General features: G+C 36.5%; 1 protein-coding gene across 2 annotated transcripts in view; it reads left to right on the top strand.

Moving 5' to 3' along the window:
* The window catches only part of LOC106467675 (leucine-rich repeat-containing protein 40-like), a 72274-nt gene that overhangs the window by 53192 nt on the left and 1849 nt on the right, over positions 1–17233 (top strand). For both annotated transcript variants that reach the window (XM_013928050.2, XM_022395886.1), the window contains one exon: positions 15813–15998. In XM_013928050.2, the coding sequence (XP_013783504.1) occupies positions 15813–15998 (186 nt within the window). The remainder of the gene's footprint in view (positions 1–15812; positions 15999–17233) is intronic.

Here is a 17233-nt window from a genome sequence, read left to right on the forward strand (position 1 = left end):
AATCAACTTCTATCCTAAAAAATTTATATATTTTGAGTTAATTTTTCAATATAATGATTAATATAAACAGATATACGATACAGTATGACTTAAGCTACTATAGAAAAATGATAGTCACATACATTCCATGCAGTTTATTCCAGAAGCAAATTTTCTAAGGCTTATAAAAAAAAGTATTACTGATACAATACTAAATACAATCTCTACATAAAATGGCAGTTACTATAATAAGCACACTTCACTTTCATATTGTAAAATCCAGAGAACAATGTTTTGTCACGTGCTTTGCTTATCATCTTATGATTTGTGAAACATGAAATTCAGTGATTGGAATAACATGGTACTTAAATTGACACCTTTGACTAGCATTGGCTAAAAATTTTACAACTGAGGTTTAACACACTCAGATGCTGTTTTATAAAGAAAACAGACTAGAAAAATGTTTAGATACCAATCATAGATGGCAGGACCAGCACTAAAGTGCAAGGAAAAAAATGTTTTTAATGTTGAAAATATTTTTTTCTTAAAGGGTGTGTATTTGTAGTCTCAAACGTATTTTGGGATTTATTTTATTAAACTTCTCTTCAAACTTCATTAAATAATACAATTTAGTACAAATAATTGAATATTATGCTACTATTTACAAAAATAAAATCTGAAATCCAATAAAAGATAAGTTCTCTGTACTTTTTTCAATTCGCATATGTGATTTTGCCCTCATGATAAGACAAAATTACCCCATAATTACTAATTATGCTGCTCTCTATATGCACAATTTTTGCTTGTTATTAGCCTTGAGGCTCCCACCTAGCATCACGTAAACACATGATGCTGTAGCTGCATTGTAGCATGCAAATGAGTATGCAACAACCCTCCACCAATAGGAATGCGACAAACCCTCTTAACACAGCTGACTTCCTCTGTACTGTAGAGCACAATCATCATTACTTGATTTGGCACTCGTGTGTATTGAACATTCATGAAAATTTCAGATTTATCCATTTTTCAGTAGAAGTATCTACAAAGACATTGTTTCACTTCCACTTTGGTATAAAACAATGCTACTTTGTTTATGCTAGCCTGCCAATTATATTGCTGTTGGGTTTGTCTTTGTCTGTTTGGAGAGTTGATGGCTTTGTGTGGCAGGTGGTGGAGTCTTCCATGTGGCTTGAGCCTTCTTTTTGTTCAAACACATGGGCCAAGCTACAGGTTACAAGTCCTTATGACGTGTTTTCAAATTCATTTTGATACTTTCTCATGGCCAAGCAACTGTTGAAAGAGGCTTTTCTGTGAATGAAGGATTAATGCTTGTTGATCAGTGGTTAATCTATAATTATGTGCTATCAGTTGGAAGTATCTTGGAAGTTCCTTTGTTGAAAGAACCTCTCACTGCCAGTCAAAGTGGTAGACAGAAATATAACCAATACCCCGATCAACAGAGGAACACGGTTGAACTGAATGAAAAGATACTGAAAAGGAAACTTATCCTTGAGGCTAAATGCCAAAGATTTGAAAAAGATATAGAGTGTTTAATTGAAGCTGTTGATGATCTAGCTGACAAAGCCAAAAACAAGGCAGTATGACTGATTTGGCAAAATCAAATAGTTTCAGGAAAACAGCAAAAGAAAAGTCTTTAGAATTAAACATTCTGTATGAAGAAATTGCAAAGATGGTGGAAAAGTAAAAGAATTGTTAATCTATGTCCTATCATTGTATTTATATGTAGTTATACATGTATATACTTTTGCATAATATATACATAATAGACAGGTAATGGGGATTATATGATTTATTTCATGTTATATTTGTTCTGGAAAATTAATTTTGGGGGCAATAGAAACTTTTGGAAAATTCATGGAAATCTGATTCACCAAAGGTATATGAACCCTACCTCTCTTTGGGGGGACTTGGGCTTCCATGGAATCTTGTATTCCCCTGGGTCATGTTCACTTGCAACATTTACAATGGAATATATGTTCTTTCTATCCTTGCTTGGGATCCTTTGTCCTCAACCATTCATCTTTCTCCTCCTTTACTCAAAGTCTCAGGTCTGCTTCTGTTTTCAGATGCCACCTTGAGGAGATGGGGGACATGTTTCGACTCTCACATGAATTTGGGTCATTGGTACTATGACATATCATCCCTTAAAATCCATCTCTTAGAACTTTTGACAGTACATCAAATTTCAGAATTTTTTAAAGGATGGTTTGTGGACGTCTCTTGATGATACATACATTCAACTCTGTAGTTGTCTCCATATCAGTCACCAGGGGGACACTTCCTCTTTCTCTCTCTATTTCCATACTATTGATCTCTTTTTTTTCAGGGGCCATTCTATACAAGTACATCTAATAACTTGTATTCCAGGTGCCCCGAATCTTGTTGTGGATCATCTCTCGAGGCCCACAAAGATATGACCTATGGATTGATCCCTTGTCCCTCTAGTATTCATGTTGCTGTGCTCTCATATGGACACTCTTCTTCTCATTGTTTTTGTCACTCTTCTCAACAATTTACTTCCCCCTTTTCTGGTCACCTGTTCCTCTTTCCTTAAGACGTTTTTTCACCATGCCTACCATCCTACTTGTCTTCTCCCTTGTGTTTTCCCTCATTCTGAACTCTCCATACTGAGTCCTCCTAGTAACTCCTTGCTGGCTGACTCAGCCATGGTTTCCTTTATTGCACCTTTTCCTGTCCTCTTCTTCCCTTTTTCTACCCCTGTTGCTCTCCCTGCTCCTTTAACCTCACTCCTTTCTCTCCCATCCATCAGTGTCTTTTCTCTGGCTCCATGTGTAGGTTTGGTCTAGTCCCGTGCGAGTTGTTCCAGATTCTCTTTACATATAGCCTTCTTTCTTTCTTATTCAGTTCATTCTTCCTCCCTCCTTGTTTATCCACAGCAAGAGCGCATATTCCATAGTTGGTCTCTGCATCATGTTTCCTTCCATTCCCTTCCTTTTATCTCTGTTTTCTGAATTTTTTTATTAGCTGTTTATATGAGGCTGAGGTTGTGGACCATGGAGGCTTCTTCCTGAATGCGACTGCTTCCATTTAGTGAAGAGTAGGACAGTAGTGTTTTACTGGTGTAGATGGTGAGTACTCTCCTCCTGCTGCATAACAGAAGACAACTTCTCAATGCTGTCTGGTTTTGGACTAGATAAATCCATAACATGCAGTTCACCCCTCTGGCTGACTTTCTCCCATCCTACCGCTGCCTGGATGTTGGTATCAGGGGAGTCTGTAGTTGGATTGGCATAGACCTGCTGACATAAGTCCTCACACATGTGGTTGGTAGCAATCTTCTTTCTACTGCGGACTGAACGAAAAATTCCCAACACTGTCAGGTTTTGAACTGGAGTTGACCCACTACATTTGCATTACCCCTTCCTATCATCACGCACATGTCAGGTTCTCAGGTGGCCTAGTGTTGGTTGTGTACTGGATCTGCATATATGCCCTGCCTGTGTTGTTGGAGCAGAGGTTGCTTTCTCCTTCTGCTTCCTGGGCTTGAGGTGAAGACAGCTGGGACACTCCTTCTACCACAGACCAGATGAAAAATACGGGATGCTACTTGGCTTAGGACTGGAGTTGACCAACCAATTACAGTCTGAAGCACCATATCCACTCTACACCTTCTGGTGTATCCTATTACTGATAGGACTGGCATTTTTTTCTGCCCAATGTCCTGAAATTTTATTTTTATAGTAGACTAAGAGTATACCTGGTACAGATGAGGTGCAGTCTCCCACAAGTGTTGACCCTATATATTAAGGTATCTCACTCCATGGGTTCCCTGAAGCACCTTTTAAAGAGTGCTCAACTAGGTAACTTTTGCACTAGTCCCTTCACCTTTTTAATGTGGTTTCTAGCTGTTATATGAGAAGAGGTAAGGTATTGTATTGGAAGTTGGCATTTTTCTACACTGAAAATTTATTTTTAATGTATACTTAACTCTTTTCACACTACCCACTCATCTTTCTCACTTCCAGTGCATCTTTTTTTTTGCCTAATCTTGAAGTAATGATTGTGCTCTACAGTATAGAGGAAGACAGCTGAGCTAGGAGGATGTGTCACACTCCTGTTGTGGAAGGTTGTTGCATGCTACAATGCAGTTTTACCACATATAAACATGTGATGTTAGGTAGGAGCATCACGGCTAGTGGTGAGCGAAAATTGCACGTATAGAGGGGCAGCACAAATTGAGAAAAGCTATTATGAGAGTGTAGGTATTTATAGGAAACACATTTTCAATTTAGGAAAATGTTAACTCTCCCACCTTCTCCTGATATTGGGGTTGCAGATATTTTTCAAAACTAGCTCTATATTCATAAGCTTCACTATTTTACTATTCCTTCTCTACTTTTGACTCTCAGTTATTTTGGTTCATGTAGTTTTTACTTTGACCAATCATCAATTTTATTCATTGCTTGCTATGGTTTATAATGTTTTGAAACATTCTTTTTCTGCTGTTTCAGATAATTCTTGGAGAGCATCACACATCAATTATAGATCCAATAGAAATTCTGTGCTTGTAATTTTTCACTGTAAGCCTTCGTATGTACATTGCTCTTTTTTGTCTCTTGTTGAATCATGCTTCTCTTCTTCAAAATATTGCACTAATGCATCATAATTTTCCCAAACAGCTGAAACTTACCAAAAACTAGATGTCACCCATCAAGTGCTTAAAATTCGTACAATTTTTAAAAGTTGAATCTCCAACAAGTTCACACACTTTTAGTTCTCTGCTATTTTTAGGCGACGCATGATACAAGACATAAAGTTTATCAATAAACACTTTAAATCTGTTGATCCCTGAGACTGATATTACAGTGTCACCGACTGACAGTTATAATCTGTGATTAACAAAGTGCCACACAATTATAGAAGGAAATTTCTCTTTCATCAGTTTCTTAACTCCACTTTTACTCCCCAACATCACGGCTGCACCATCACATGCCACATAAAGTAAATAATTTTTCAAGTAGTCTTCGTTCATTCCGTTAGACTAAAGACAATCAAATAAAGAATCAAAAATTCCTTTTGCAGTAACATTTTCAAGTTCAATCACGTCCAAAAATAAATATACTGGTGAATTTGTTCCACCATCTGGGATACAGGTTCCAACGTACACTATTAAGGTAGATATTTTACTCAAAGAAGTTGACTCATTGATTATCAATGAAATTGTACTTTTTGATTTAGTAACTATAATAATGAATATTTTTTCATTTCATCACTTATATGATTCACGATGTTACTATATGCATTCATTGAGTGAAGGATACAGATCATGTCAATTCCATTTGGTTCTTGTAAATCTATTTCAGATTCAAAATTATGAAATGATTGTTTTTCTTTTGTTACCTTATATGCTGTGTAAAAAATTATTGCGGTAATACTTTTTTGCGAGATAATGCTTTCAAACACACATTTTCAATGGTCTTTTTCTGAGCTTCAGCCAACAATTTTACCACAGCTTTATGTCCTGCAGTTTCCTTGTGATTGAAAAGTTTCTTCTGAAAATACAGACACTTTTGCTGTCAACCTTCCCCAAAATAAGTTATTTCATTGTTGGTCCATTCTTTAGAAACTTTCATTCCTGCCTTCATCTCCACACCAAAAGTTCCAATTTTATGGCAAGGTGTACAGCCAAGTTTCTTATTTCTATTATACAGCGATTTGTACTTCCTGCAAAAATCTTTTTATCTTGGCTGAGAAGGTGTTGTGTGATTAGTGACATCAATCATCTTCGTCCACTTTGTGATTTATTTTATTTGAACGAATGTACAGTCCAGACCCGCATACCAGTCAACTCAGCTTGTGGTCACCTGTTTCCAAGTCCCAATCGATCTCTTTAAACTCAGTATTACGTCCACCCAGGCCGGCTCTCACCTGTTGCTGTCTAAATTAAACCTGTCAATCAAAGTGAGGCCACTACCGTACATCGACTGATAGCAGCCATGTCTTGTATGGGTTAAAACCAGGTGACCATTGATGTTCCCTATTAATGGCATGCTAATCCTACCTAATTCACACCTCATACTGCACTGATGATCACACATACATGATCAAACAAACAGTATGTTTTCACACTCCTTTAAACTATGTCATTTATAACAATTCTAGTTCAGTGTCTCCTTGTAAACAAAAGATTTGTTCAAAGGGGAAAATTCACACATTCATTTACGTTACTCTTTCAGGTTTTGTCAACTTTCTCTGCATTTTGCAATATGAAAAATGATTCCAGTACGCTGTACCAGTGCATATTGTCTCAAAAAAAGCTCTGCATAAAAGTATTTTTAATCTTAAAATCAAAATTATTTTGCATGGTGGATAGTCAACATTCTGAAAGAAAAAATTTTATGAGAAAATGTTTAATTAAATAATCTTAATACTTAATTTAAAAACCTGAGATTTTGTGTACGAAAGCCTTGTAATGTTTACCAATAACCTGCAAAATTTTGTAAAGATGTGCATACATTATCAAAAATCATAGTATAATTACTCTCTTAGATACTTTCGTGGTTATGAGCTGGGTGGATTCCACCGAGCCCCTAATGGAATGGTTAAGTGTGAATTTCAGGTTAGTTTTCATCATATTTGTCATTTAACTATGACATTTTCCTCCTGATCTCTTTACCTTTTTTGTTTTCCATTCATCATATTACTGTATCTTCAATTTTGGAATTCCTTTTGTCACCTGTGGTTGTTCTCTGGGCTTAATTGAATCCATATCTTGTGATTTTTTGTATATTCTATGTTGACTCATTGAAAACCATTTGTAGGGTAGGGTTTCTGGAATTGTGAATAATTTTGAATTGAAAAAAACAATCAGCCTGTTCTTATGTGTCATGAATCTGTTTATGTTGATCTGTCCTCTCAGGACTCTCGCATATTAACCTCTGAGTTGTCCTGAGTGACCCAAGTATTTCTGTGTGGCCCAACACTCCAGTTCACATTTCCAAAGGTGTGTAAGGTTGAAAACTTATTTGATTATGTAAAACAAAATGTGATCTTTGCTTGACTGCATATATGGATTTCTCTTATTTGTCACATATACCTCTGCATTTGTCCTATACAAAATTTCACCCTCTGCACTAGAGTACAATGAGAGTATTTTGTTCTATGGAAGTGAACAGAAAGTGTTTATTAAAAAATGCATGAATAATATTTTGCAAGTTTTTATTTACATATTTTCATGAAATAACCCATGGGCTATGTGTTAAATTAGTATTCAAAAATGTCAACTGCAGGGTATACTCATGTGTGGATAATTCGTTTTTTTGTTGTTGTTGTTTTAAGACTGAAATTGACAATCTTCTGTTCCAAATATCCATTTATGTTGTTGTTGTTCAACACATAGAGCAATTCATCAATCCGCTGATAAGGACGTCTGTTAGCAATCCCAGTTAATCTCTGGTCAAAGGACAAAGTATAAATACGAATACTTTGGACTGTATTTATCAGTATCTGAATAGATTACAACTGTGAATTAATTAATGGCTCATGTATTTCACGACAAGTAGGTTTCACTTTCAGTGTGTCCCATAGCATCACCATAACATTTAACCTGTGATTGGTTTCACCAGGTGATATAACCACAGGGGATTGAGTTAAATTAACGAGATGCAACCTTTTTTGTAAGTATAATCTTAATAACATCTGAACATCTTAATAATATCTTTAATAACAGTTCTTTTGCACATGTTACATGCATTTATCTAATTCGATATGAAATAATTAAATGACTGTAATAAACAATACAGTTCCCGAATAAGTATAGTTTCCCCCATACAACATATAGCAACAAAAGGAAATTAAAATACATCTTTCAAATGAAAATATGTGAACATGTATTCACAACCTGGCAATGTTTTAGTTAAATCAAAGTTAAAAGATTAATCTTCTGTAAAGCCGTCAAAGTCCTCATCTTCTGAGTCAGCAAGTGTAGGTGTGTTGCAGTCCACATCGTCATTGCTCTCATCCTCTTCTACTCCAGAAGTCAGCCCACTTTGAATGCCGGTTTGTGGGGTATACATGAGCACAGGTAGTACGTGCCTAAAAGTTTTGTAGAGTGTTATTTTCGTCAGGTGTGGGGTATTTCAGGGGCTGGGTTATTTACTTGAAAATACAGTATAGGTGATGAAATATTACAAGTATATGTTAAATGGTCAGGAAATAACATACTTTAGTCAGGGAAGGTCTGGGAAGATTTGGGGAATTTTGTACTGCTCAAGGTGTGGGAATCCTGTTTGTAAAATTAGCACTTGTTATATAAATTAGTTATAATTATTGAATCCCATTTATGAATCATAATAAATCATCAGTTTTTAGTGCACTCAAAAAAAGTAAAAAATTATTTTTTGTATTCAAGACAGTTTTTTTTGCACCTGGAATTCTTTTAATTTATTGTCAAAATATTGGATATTACTAGATAGGATTAGATTACAAAAATTAGCATAATGATTTTTTTTTATTTTTGATAGAAGGGCTATAAATACTTTAATGGTATGCAAACTGTGAGAGCAACTGTTTAATTTCCAAGAGAACAGATTTTCAAAATTGATTGGGATGGATTAGGTTATAAGAGTTTGTTTTTGAAGTTTATGTAAAGCTTTCAGTGTATATTTGCTCATATATTTACTATAGCAATAAGAAATTGTATGACACCATAATAGAGATGTTGAATTATAATTTTTGTTTATCATGTAGCTTTGTGTGAAATTCAAACAAACAAGTCATGACACAGTGAAATAATGTATTGTTTCATTATTTACCAAGTAATTTAAGTCATGACACAGTGAAATAATGTATTGTTTCATTATTTACCAAGTAATTTAAGTCATGACACAGTGAAATAATGTATTGTTTTATAATAACCTTGATTAGCAGTAAGATGAAGTGTTCCAATATGGTCTTGCTATCTCAATCTTTTTTCCTGCTTTCTAAGCATTGCTGAAAAAATTTTCATGCTCAGTGCACCAGTTTGTTTGTGCCATTATTGAACATGTACATAGCATTTGACTAATAACAGCAAATGTACAATTGATGACAATACCTTGTCGAAACGTTGTACATTTGCTGTTATGTTAAACTTATATTAAAGTTTTTCTTCATTATCCATTCAAGTCGTCTCCAGCCATTATTAGTCTCAAAGTGGGTTCCTCGTCATCGAAATAGCATTTGACTACTCTCCACCAATAGCTCTCTTTGCTATTCCCATTCAATCCTCACTTTCTTGATTGGCCCAGCATTGTTTAGATGTGTTTTTTTTTCATGTGGCTGCCGTTCATGATTGTGCTTCTTTGCCAATTTTAAATCTTTTTTTTTTTTCTAACAGTTCTATTTTACTGTGTTTGCATTCAGTTGTTTCAAAAGTCAAAAATGCTATGGGAAACAGGTTCGACTTTATATGTACAGGCCTTACTTTTGCAGGGAATTAGATTCATATATACAGCCAGCGATTTCTTCTTCTTTTCAACTTGGCAACATTTCTGAGGAAGAATACAATCAAGGAGAAGATTATTTAGACTTTCCTTTTCTGGCAACTTCTTATTTTGATTTGTCACACTCTACACCTCTTCAAGAGTTTTCCCCTTCCCTTTTTCTTTACAGGTTATTAGTTAATGCATATTCTGGTTTTGCTGTATGTTCAAGACATGGGTGATTTTGCTAGTTTTCTTTTTCCTGCTCCAGTTGCTGTGCCCCCAAGCATCATTCACTTTGGTGGAAGTTTATTCTTCTCATCCTTTCTTCATACTGCTTCCAGTTCTCCCAGTGGTTCTATGGTAAGTTTTTGACTTGTTCATTTCACACATGATAGATATACCCATGGTAGGCACAGCTCAGATGCCCTATGTGTGGCTTTGTTCTTTTTTACACACAGGAGATTTATTTATTTCATGTCATTAGTGCTCGGACTTTCGTAAGTTGATATTTATGTGTCCTTTGTTGTCTAAGTTAATTTAGATTAAATGTAAGTTAGATATTGGTTATTACTTTGATAACTTTTTCTAAGTAATTTTAGTTGTTTTGCATGTTTGTTGATATTATTTGTCGAGGGTTTGTCAGTTTGATATTAATAAGTGTACTTTAACTAGGTATGTTTAAATAGTTTATAATTTACATATCATTACTACTAGTAACATGTAATTCATTGTTCTGTCTGGACAATTGTTAAGTATCTGCCTTATAATCCTACTTTTCGTCAGTGTAGGACTTAATTTTGTTTTTGCTTTGCTGCATTGCTGACATGTTTGTTTCTCATTCATAGGGCTGAGCTTTCCTTTGACTTCTTTACCTATGTTCTTGATGCTAGAAAAAAAATTGTCTCATCATAATCTACAATTCAGGGTTCATCCCCACATCGTCAATAATTATTTATTGCTCAAAGTCAAGTATTCTAATTCAGGACCCTACAGTTTGCACTAACCTTGGCTCATTAAGTGTTTTGTTGGGTTGTACGAGCTCTTGCCTGATATCTTCACTTGATGGGTCTTTGCACTCATCTTTACTTGGATGACTGGCTACTGCTCACTTCTCATTCACAGTCCAGAGACCATACTCTTCCGCTCCTACAAGAAGCAGCACAGGTGGGATTCCTGATGAAAGGGGAATTTTGTTCTTACCACCACTCAATTCACCATTCATTTTGGGATTTTCTTCATTCCTACTTCAGTTTGGCCCAGCCTTCTCCTCTCTGTCTTTGGGATGTGGAGCAAGCAATTCTGAAGGCCCTCGCCTCACATTATCTCACAGCTCAAGAGATTCTATCTCTCTTGGGGATGTGGAGCAAGCAATTCACAAGGCCCTCCCCTCACATTATCTCACAGCTCGAGAGATTCTATCTCTCTTGGGGATGTGGGCTTCCTTAGAAGCTCTCATTCCCATGGGTTAGGCTCTTATGTGTTCCCTTCAGTGGACACTCCTAAATCAGTGGAACTTCTACTCGAATCGATTGGGCCACCATTTTACCCTTCATTTCCAGATCAGAGCTGATCTCGCTTGGTGGTTAGACAGAGATCAAACCACAGCAGGGGTGCTGCTTCCAAGGGCTCATCTTTAGAGGGTTGGGATGCTAACCTCAACTCCCAGGGGATTTCCAGTCTCTGGTCAATCAAGAAGGCATCTCTCCATATCATCATTTTCAAGCTTTTGAGAATGGTGATATGGAGGTTTGTCCATCTTCCTTCCTCTCCAGTATGGGAGGGTAGTACACTCCAACAACTCCACACTGATCAATCATATCACTAAACAAGGGTGTACCAATTCCAGGAATTTTCAGATCCTGGATCTCTTTTTCTGGGCCCGCTGTCACCACATTGCGGTCTTAGCTTGCCATGTTCCTAGTGCCCTGAATCTGGTTGCATATTGATTATCTAGTCTCAACAAGATTCTCCAAATGGAGTGGTCCCTCAATCCAGAGGTCTTTTGGTGGATGCATTTCCATCTGGAGACAACTCATATATGCCTTTGCCACCCACTGGTACACCAAACTTCCTTCCTTTTGGTTTCCCATTCCACACCTGCTAACTCTGGGGGTGGACAAGTTCAGTCAAAATTGGAGGGGTCTTCACATCTATGCTTACCTCTTATTTTACTCCTCTCCAGAGTTCTATCCTTAATCCAAACCATTCCATGTCTAGTCCAACTGGTGGTTCTGTATTGGCTGGCCCAACCATGGTTCCAGTGTTTACTTGTGCAACCTTCTCTACCCTTACCTCTATCTTGGTCTCTACTCATCAACCTTGATTGACATTGTTCATCCAGACATCACCACACTCTGTCTTCTCTCGTGGCTTTGGTCAGGTCCATTGCTCCAGCCCAGAGACAACCCACATGTTGCATCTTCCCTTTCCTCTTCCATCAGACGTTCTTCTATGTCCATTTACCAATGGCAAAGCTCTACCTTCAGCCTTTGGTCTCTTCAACATGATTTCTGTTCTTCCCACCCTTCCATTCCTCATCTTTCCCAATTCTTCACTTGGTTGTTTGTCAAAATCTTGTCCACTTCAACTTTGTCTACCTATCAGGCAGCCTTGTCAAACACCTTCCATTTCTCCTAATTTTGTCTTTCTTTGTCATTTCTCTCCTTTTTAACTCCTTTCGAGTCATGTGTCCTCCACGATCTATTGATTTACCTGATTGGGATCTCATTGTGGTCCTTTATGCCCTTTCCCATCCTCTCTTTGAACCTTTGACTATGTGTTCCATGTACAATCTCTCCCTCAAAACCTATTTCCTTTTCCTTGCATACAATGTCGATCAGATATTTATGTCATTAATGTTACCTACATCCTCTACCATTCCTCTTATGTCATTCTATATCCTAACTGGTCCTTCCTCCCTACAGCTTATGCTATCTGTGAAGGTGATTTGGCTTTCATGCCCAGTTCCTTACCTTCCATCTCCCACATTACTTCCATTCCAATCCTGAACAACTTCGTTATCTGGTCTGCTCTTTACGGTGCTATGTGGCACATACTTCCTCCTTTTGAGGTTCACATTCCTGACTTTTTACTCCCTGGAACCCTTCTGTTTCCCATGCTCTCTTCCGTCATACCCACTGGTTGGGTTCATCAACTCATTAGGCTGGTGTATATGGACTTATTCATGGAATGTTGCTATCTCCACAACGTTTCTTCTAATTACATTTGTCATCTCACCATATATTTGGATGCTTGTCTTTGCCATCCATTAGAGAAGCTAATTCAGGTCAGAATGTGCACTACTCCCAATATTTTCATTATCTGTATGATATGGCTGTATCTTCCTCAGGTGGATATCATCTGCCTACCATGGTAATTCTACACACATCCTTTCACCTTTGACTGGGGTAAGTATCATCACTTCTTTTAATTTTTTTTTCAGAGACCTTTTTTTTTGCCACTGATAATGGGATCCCACTCTGTGGCGGGTGTTGCCTGGTTGGATATGCTTTGCCTCAAACCCACACTATTTACTGATTGTGCTATAATACTCACTCTAGAGATGGGGTGTTCTCCAAGTCCACTGGTGGCATACCCAGCAGTATATACATGTTTCTAGATATCAGAAGTTTCACTCAATGGTGGAACATCATTCATGGACTTCATGAGTAAAGCAGAAGGAGATTTCTGCCCATCGCTGCTGACCTTATGATTGAATAAATTGGGGTCAGTCTGCTTTTCAAAATAGGGAATCATGGACACCCATTGCACTATTTCCTGTGTGATGATCCTTGGGACTCCCCACCATGTTTACTTCCCCTTTTTCTTCCTGTGGAGCATGGGAGTCCTTACCAATTCCCAGTTACTGGGGTGGTGGACCATGGAGGCTTCCTCCTGAGTGAGTTTAGAAATTGACTTTACAATTCATAATGATGATTATCCAATTAGTGAGAAAAGGGCAATGCTGGTTTCCCTTCTACCATTTTCCCTGGATGCTTTTTCCCAGGTGGACTGCAATAGACAGAAAAATAAAACAGTAGGTTGGAGCAGGTCCAGCTGACATGGGATCCTCCTCATGATACTGGGTTTGGGATGACACTGCCCTGTTCCTGTATTTCTATGCAGTGGAGGCCCCTCTTACAAGAGTTTCTTTACCTGCTCCTATGGTTGAGTTTGGGGGACTTTGTCTGCCTTGTAATGCCGACTATAGGACATATGTACACTGTTCCTATGATTGAGCAAATGTTCCATGTCCTCTTCATAATTCCAGATGCAGGATGTCTCTTCCCTTATTTACAGTTGTATTAGTTATGATTTCTGTTCATAATACAGGTTATAAGTATTTCCATTTTCTTACAGTTGAGTTGAGGCAATTCCAACGACCCCAAAATGCCAGGTTTAGTTTGTTGTGCTCCTAGCTCCTACAGTTGTTTTGGGGGTTTGTCCAGTTTTGATCAAAAGCTAACTTTCTCTTTGTAATTCCGTTTGCTTGATGTATGACAATATTTATTTATGGTTAGGGTTGCTGAGTCTATATAACATGGTCCACATGCCCTAGCCACTATGTTTATGCTACATTATGTTAAATGTTTTTTTTGATCCACAATCTCCTAATTCTAAGAACTAATTATTAACCTCATGTGTTCAGTTGAGGTTGTATATGCTCATAATTACTTTTGATTATATTTTACTGTGCATTACATTTCTCAGAACTAACAGTAGTAGTGTAAATCCCTCTAATACTGAAGACAAGTTATGGAACCTCATCTGTCCAGTTGAGGATGGTTATCTACATAGTTCATTCAGTTTATATTTTAGTATAAATGGCACCTTTCTCCAAAGAAATTGCACTAGTGCACTTTTTTTTCTGCCTTATCAGATTCATTTCCTGCTTCAAGGTCGAAGAGCATACCTGTTCCAGATGTAATGCAGTACCACACGTGTGCTTCGGTTTCATCTCAGAGCACATCAGTTCATTCAGGGTGGTTGCTTTCCACTTGGTTTCAGTGTTGAGTGCCTACACTGGCCCCTCCACCCTGTGCAATGTGAAATTCTAGCTTTGTGTAAGAGGAGGTAAGACCGTATTGGAAGTTAACATTTTCTTACACTGAAAATGAATTTCTAATAGTTACTTACCTCTTATCACTCACTTTCCACCCTTCTTCCCCACTGCTGGTGTACTTTTTTTAGAGCCTGCCAATTCTCAAAAGTGAGGATTGAGCAGGAATAGCAGAGGGATTAGCTGTGCCATTATAGGTGGCACAATACCATTGTTGGAAAGTAGTCACATGCTATATACATGTTCAAGAGTGGTGTGAAATTGGTGGGGCATATAGACTGGTGTGCTGAGCGTGAAAGTTTTTCAGCGATGCTTAGAAGAAGATTGAGATAGCTTTATGTGTGAGAGGACCTCGGTAAGTACCTATCAGAGTAGGAAAATGTTAACATTTGTTCTAGAAATACAAGGTGACAAAAACAAAACTATTTACTAAAAAAAGCTTTGAAATATAAAAGATTACCAAATAGTACACCCTGACAAATATCAAGTATATAGCTGCAGGTATTTGCACTTTGTTGTATCTGGTTAAGCCTCTTATTCAGTTTAAGTATTATTTCAATTTGTAGGCTTAGAAATTATGTATCTTCTTTTGGGTAGATGTGATTTTTTTTTCTGTCTGAATATATTTTCATTCTGATAAATCAAAATATACTTTCTGTTTAACAGGTTATTGTTTATATATATAGTTCAAAGAATTGTTTAGACAAAATTATCTGATTCCAAATTTTCATGTTATTACACAAAAACTACTTAGCTGAAGCTGAAATAACTAAACATGTTAACAGTTGTTTAAACTGTAATGGTGTTAACCCTCTTGAGTAGCCCCCAATAGTTCAGCGGTGCAATCTGAAGGCTCACATTGCTAAAAAGCGATACTCATGACGGGCACAGCACAGATTATCCGTTACGTAGCTTTGTGCTTAATAGCAAATAAACAAATAAATAAGCCCTCTTTAGCAATCAGAACTTGAAAAAGAGTTCAGAAAAATTTTAGCTTGAAATGAGATGTATGGTTATTTTTATTGTATGTTAAGTGTTTAAATAATCTTTTAGTAAAAGAATATATCCAAGTATCATGAACTTTGAGATGTTTAGCTGAAAAACATTAACTTTCTTGGTGGGGAAAGGTTTAAAATAGCTCTCTGACTTATGATAATTATTATTACAGTGTTGTGTAAGCTGAATTAAAGTTAACATCAGTAATAAATATCTTAACACTAAGAGCTTTTGATACCTTATGTATTTGTACACAGTAGTTTTGTTCTCTGTTGTAATATATAATTTGTCTCATTTTATTTAATTTGATTAAAATTTAATGGTTTTTCTAGGTTTGAAGAATTCCCTCCTGTGGTTTTCACTTTTGAAAAACTGGAGATCCTATTTGCTTCAGACAACAAGATTAGAATTGTAAATGTTTCTGGATTTGCTAAGCTTCCAGTGTTAACTGTTTTGGATCTTCAGAATAATGACATTTCAAATGTTCCTCCAGAACTAGGGAATTTAAGGCAGTTAAGGTAAATATTATTTAACTCTATTGTGCCCAGATGGGACAAAAAGTGCACTATCAACTAAAAAACATTGTAGAAAATAAGCTTGTAGTCATATTCCCACACATTAAAAACTAACGTCAGAGTTGAAATATATTCAACAAAAATGTTTTGGGTTCATTTCAGCAAAATCTGTATGAAAACATTAGTGTTTGTGAATTTCCCGACTTTTATTCTGATCATAATATGGCACTTGTACCCCCTTTGGAAGAAAGTCAAAATAGGTTTGAGCCACATAAAAAGCTTGAAAAAAATTATTTCTATAGGTGTGGGGGATAAGTTAGCAAATTGGATATAAGAGTGGTTGAATGGAAGAAAGCAGAGGGTTGTTATAAATGGAGTTCAGTCAAACTGGATGAATGTAACAAGTGGGGTATACCTCAGGGGTCTTAGGATTTCAGCAATTTTGGATTTACATCAATGACATAGATGAAGGAATGGTTAATAAATTACTTAAATTTGAAGATGATATTATGGTCTTGGGTGTTTCTAGCTGTGAAGAGGATGCTGCTGCTTTACAAAAGTATTTAGATCATTTAGTGAGTTGGGCAAATAAATGACAAATGGGTTTTAATTATAATAAATGCAAGATAATGCATGTGGGTTATCATAATTTGAATTAAAGTATAATTTGGATGGGAATAACCTTAACAGTGTCCTGAAAGCAAAATATCTTGGTGTAATGGTTGATCAGTCTCTTAAGTCATCCAAGCAGTGTGCTTTTGCCAGTGCTACTACAGCAAATAGGATTTCAGATTGTATCCAGTTCAACAGAGATTGGAAAAAAGTGATAAAATATTAGCTCGGTGGTATGTTGCTAGAAGAAAAGATGTTTATGAACAATATCTGCCACAATTACATTATTAATTTTTTTAAGCTGTATTTACCATATTATACTTCACATGATGTTGCAATATGCTTGGAAAAGAGAAGTTTTTGTGGAATAAGAGGAGGAAGATTTAGTTTAATTGTTGTGCACCTGATTGTATCAAGTTTTTTTTTCACTTACGAGGCTGCTGTGTTGGCGATGTATACACTGGGCCTTATCGTCCTAAGTAACTGCTTAAATGGGCAAGTGAAATCATTGGAATGTAAAAACATATATAATTAAATGAATATAAAACTATGTTTAAAACTTATTGCATATATTAAATCAGATATTTTGTTTAACAGTTTTTTACAGAGACATCTCAAAAGTAAAT

Source organism: Limulus polyphemus, unplaced genomic scaffold, assembly GCF_000517525.1.
Source record: "Limulus polyphemus unplaced genomic scaffold, Limulus_polyphemus-2.1.2 Scaffold2703, whole genome shotgun sequence".
Taxonomy (NCBI): Eukaryota; Metazoa; Arthropoda; class Merostomata; order Xiphosura; family Limulidae; genus Limulus; species Limulus polyphemus.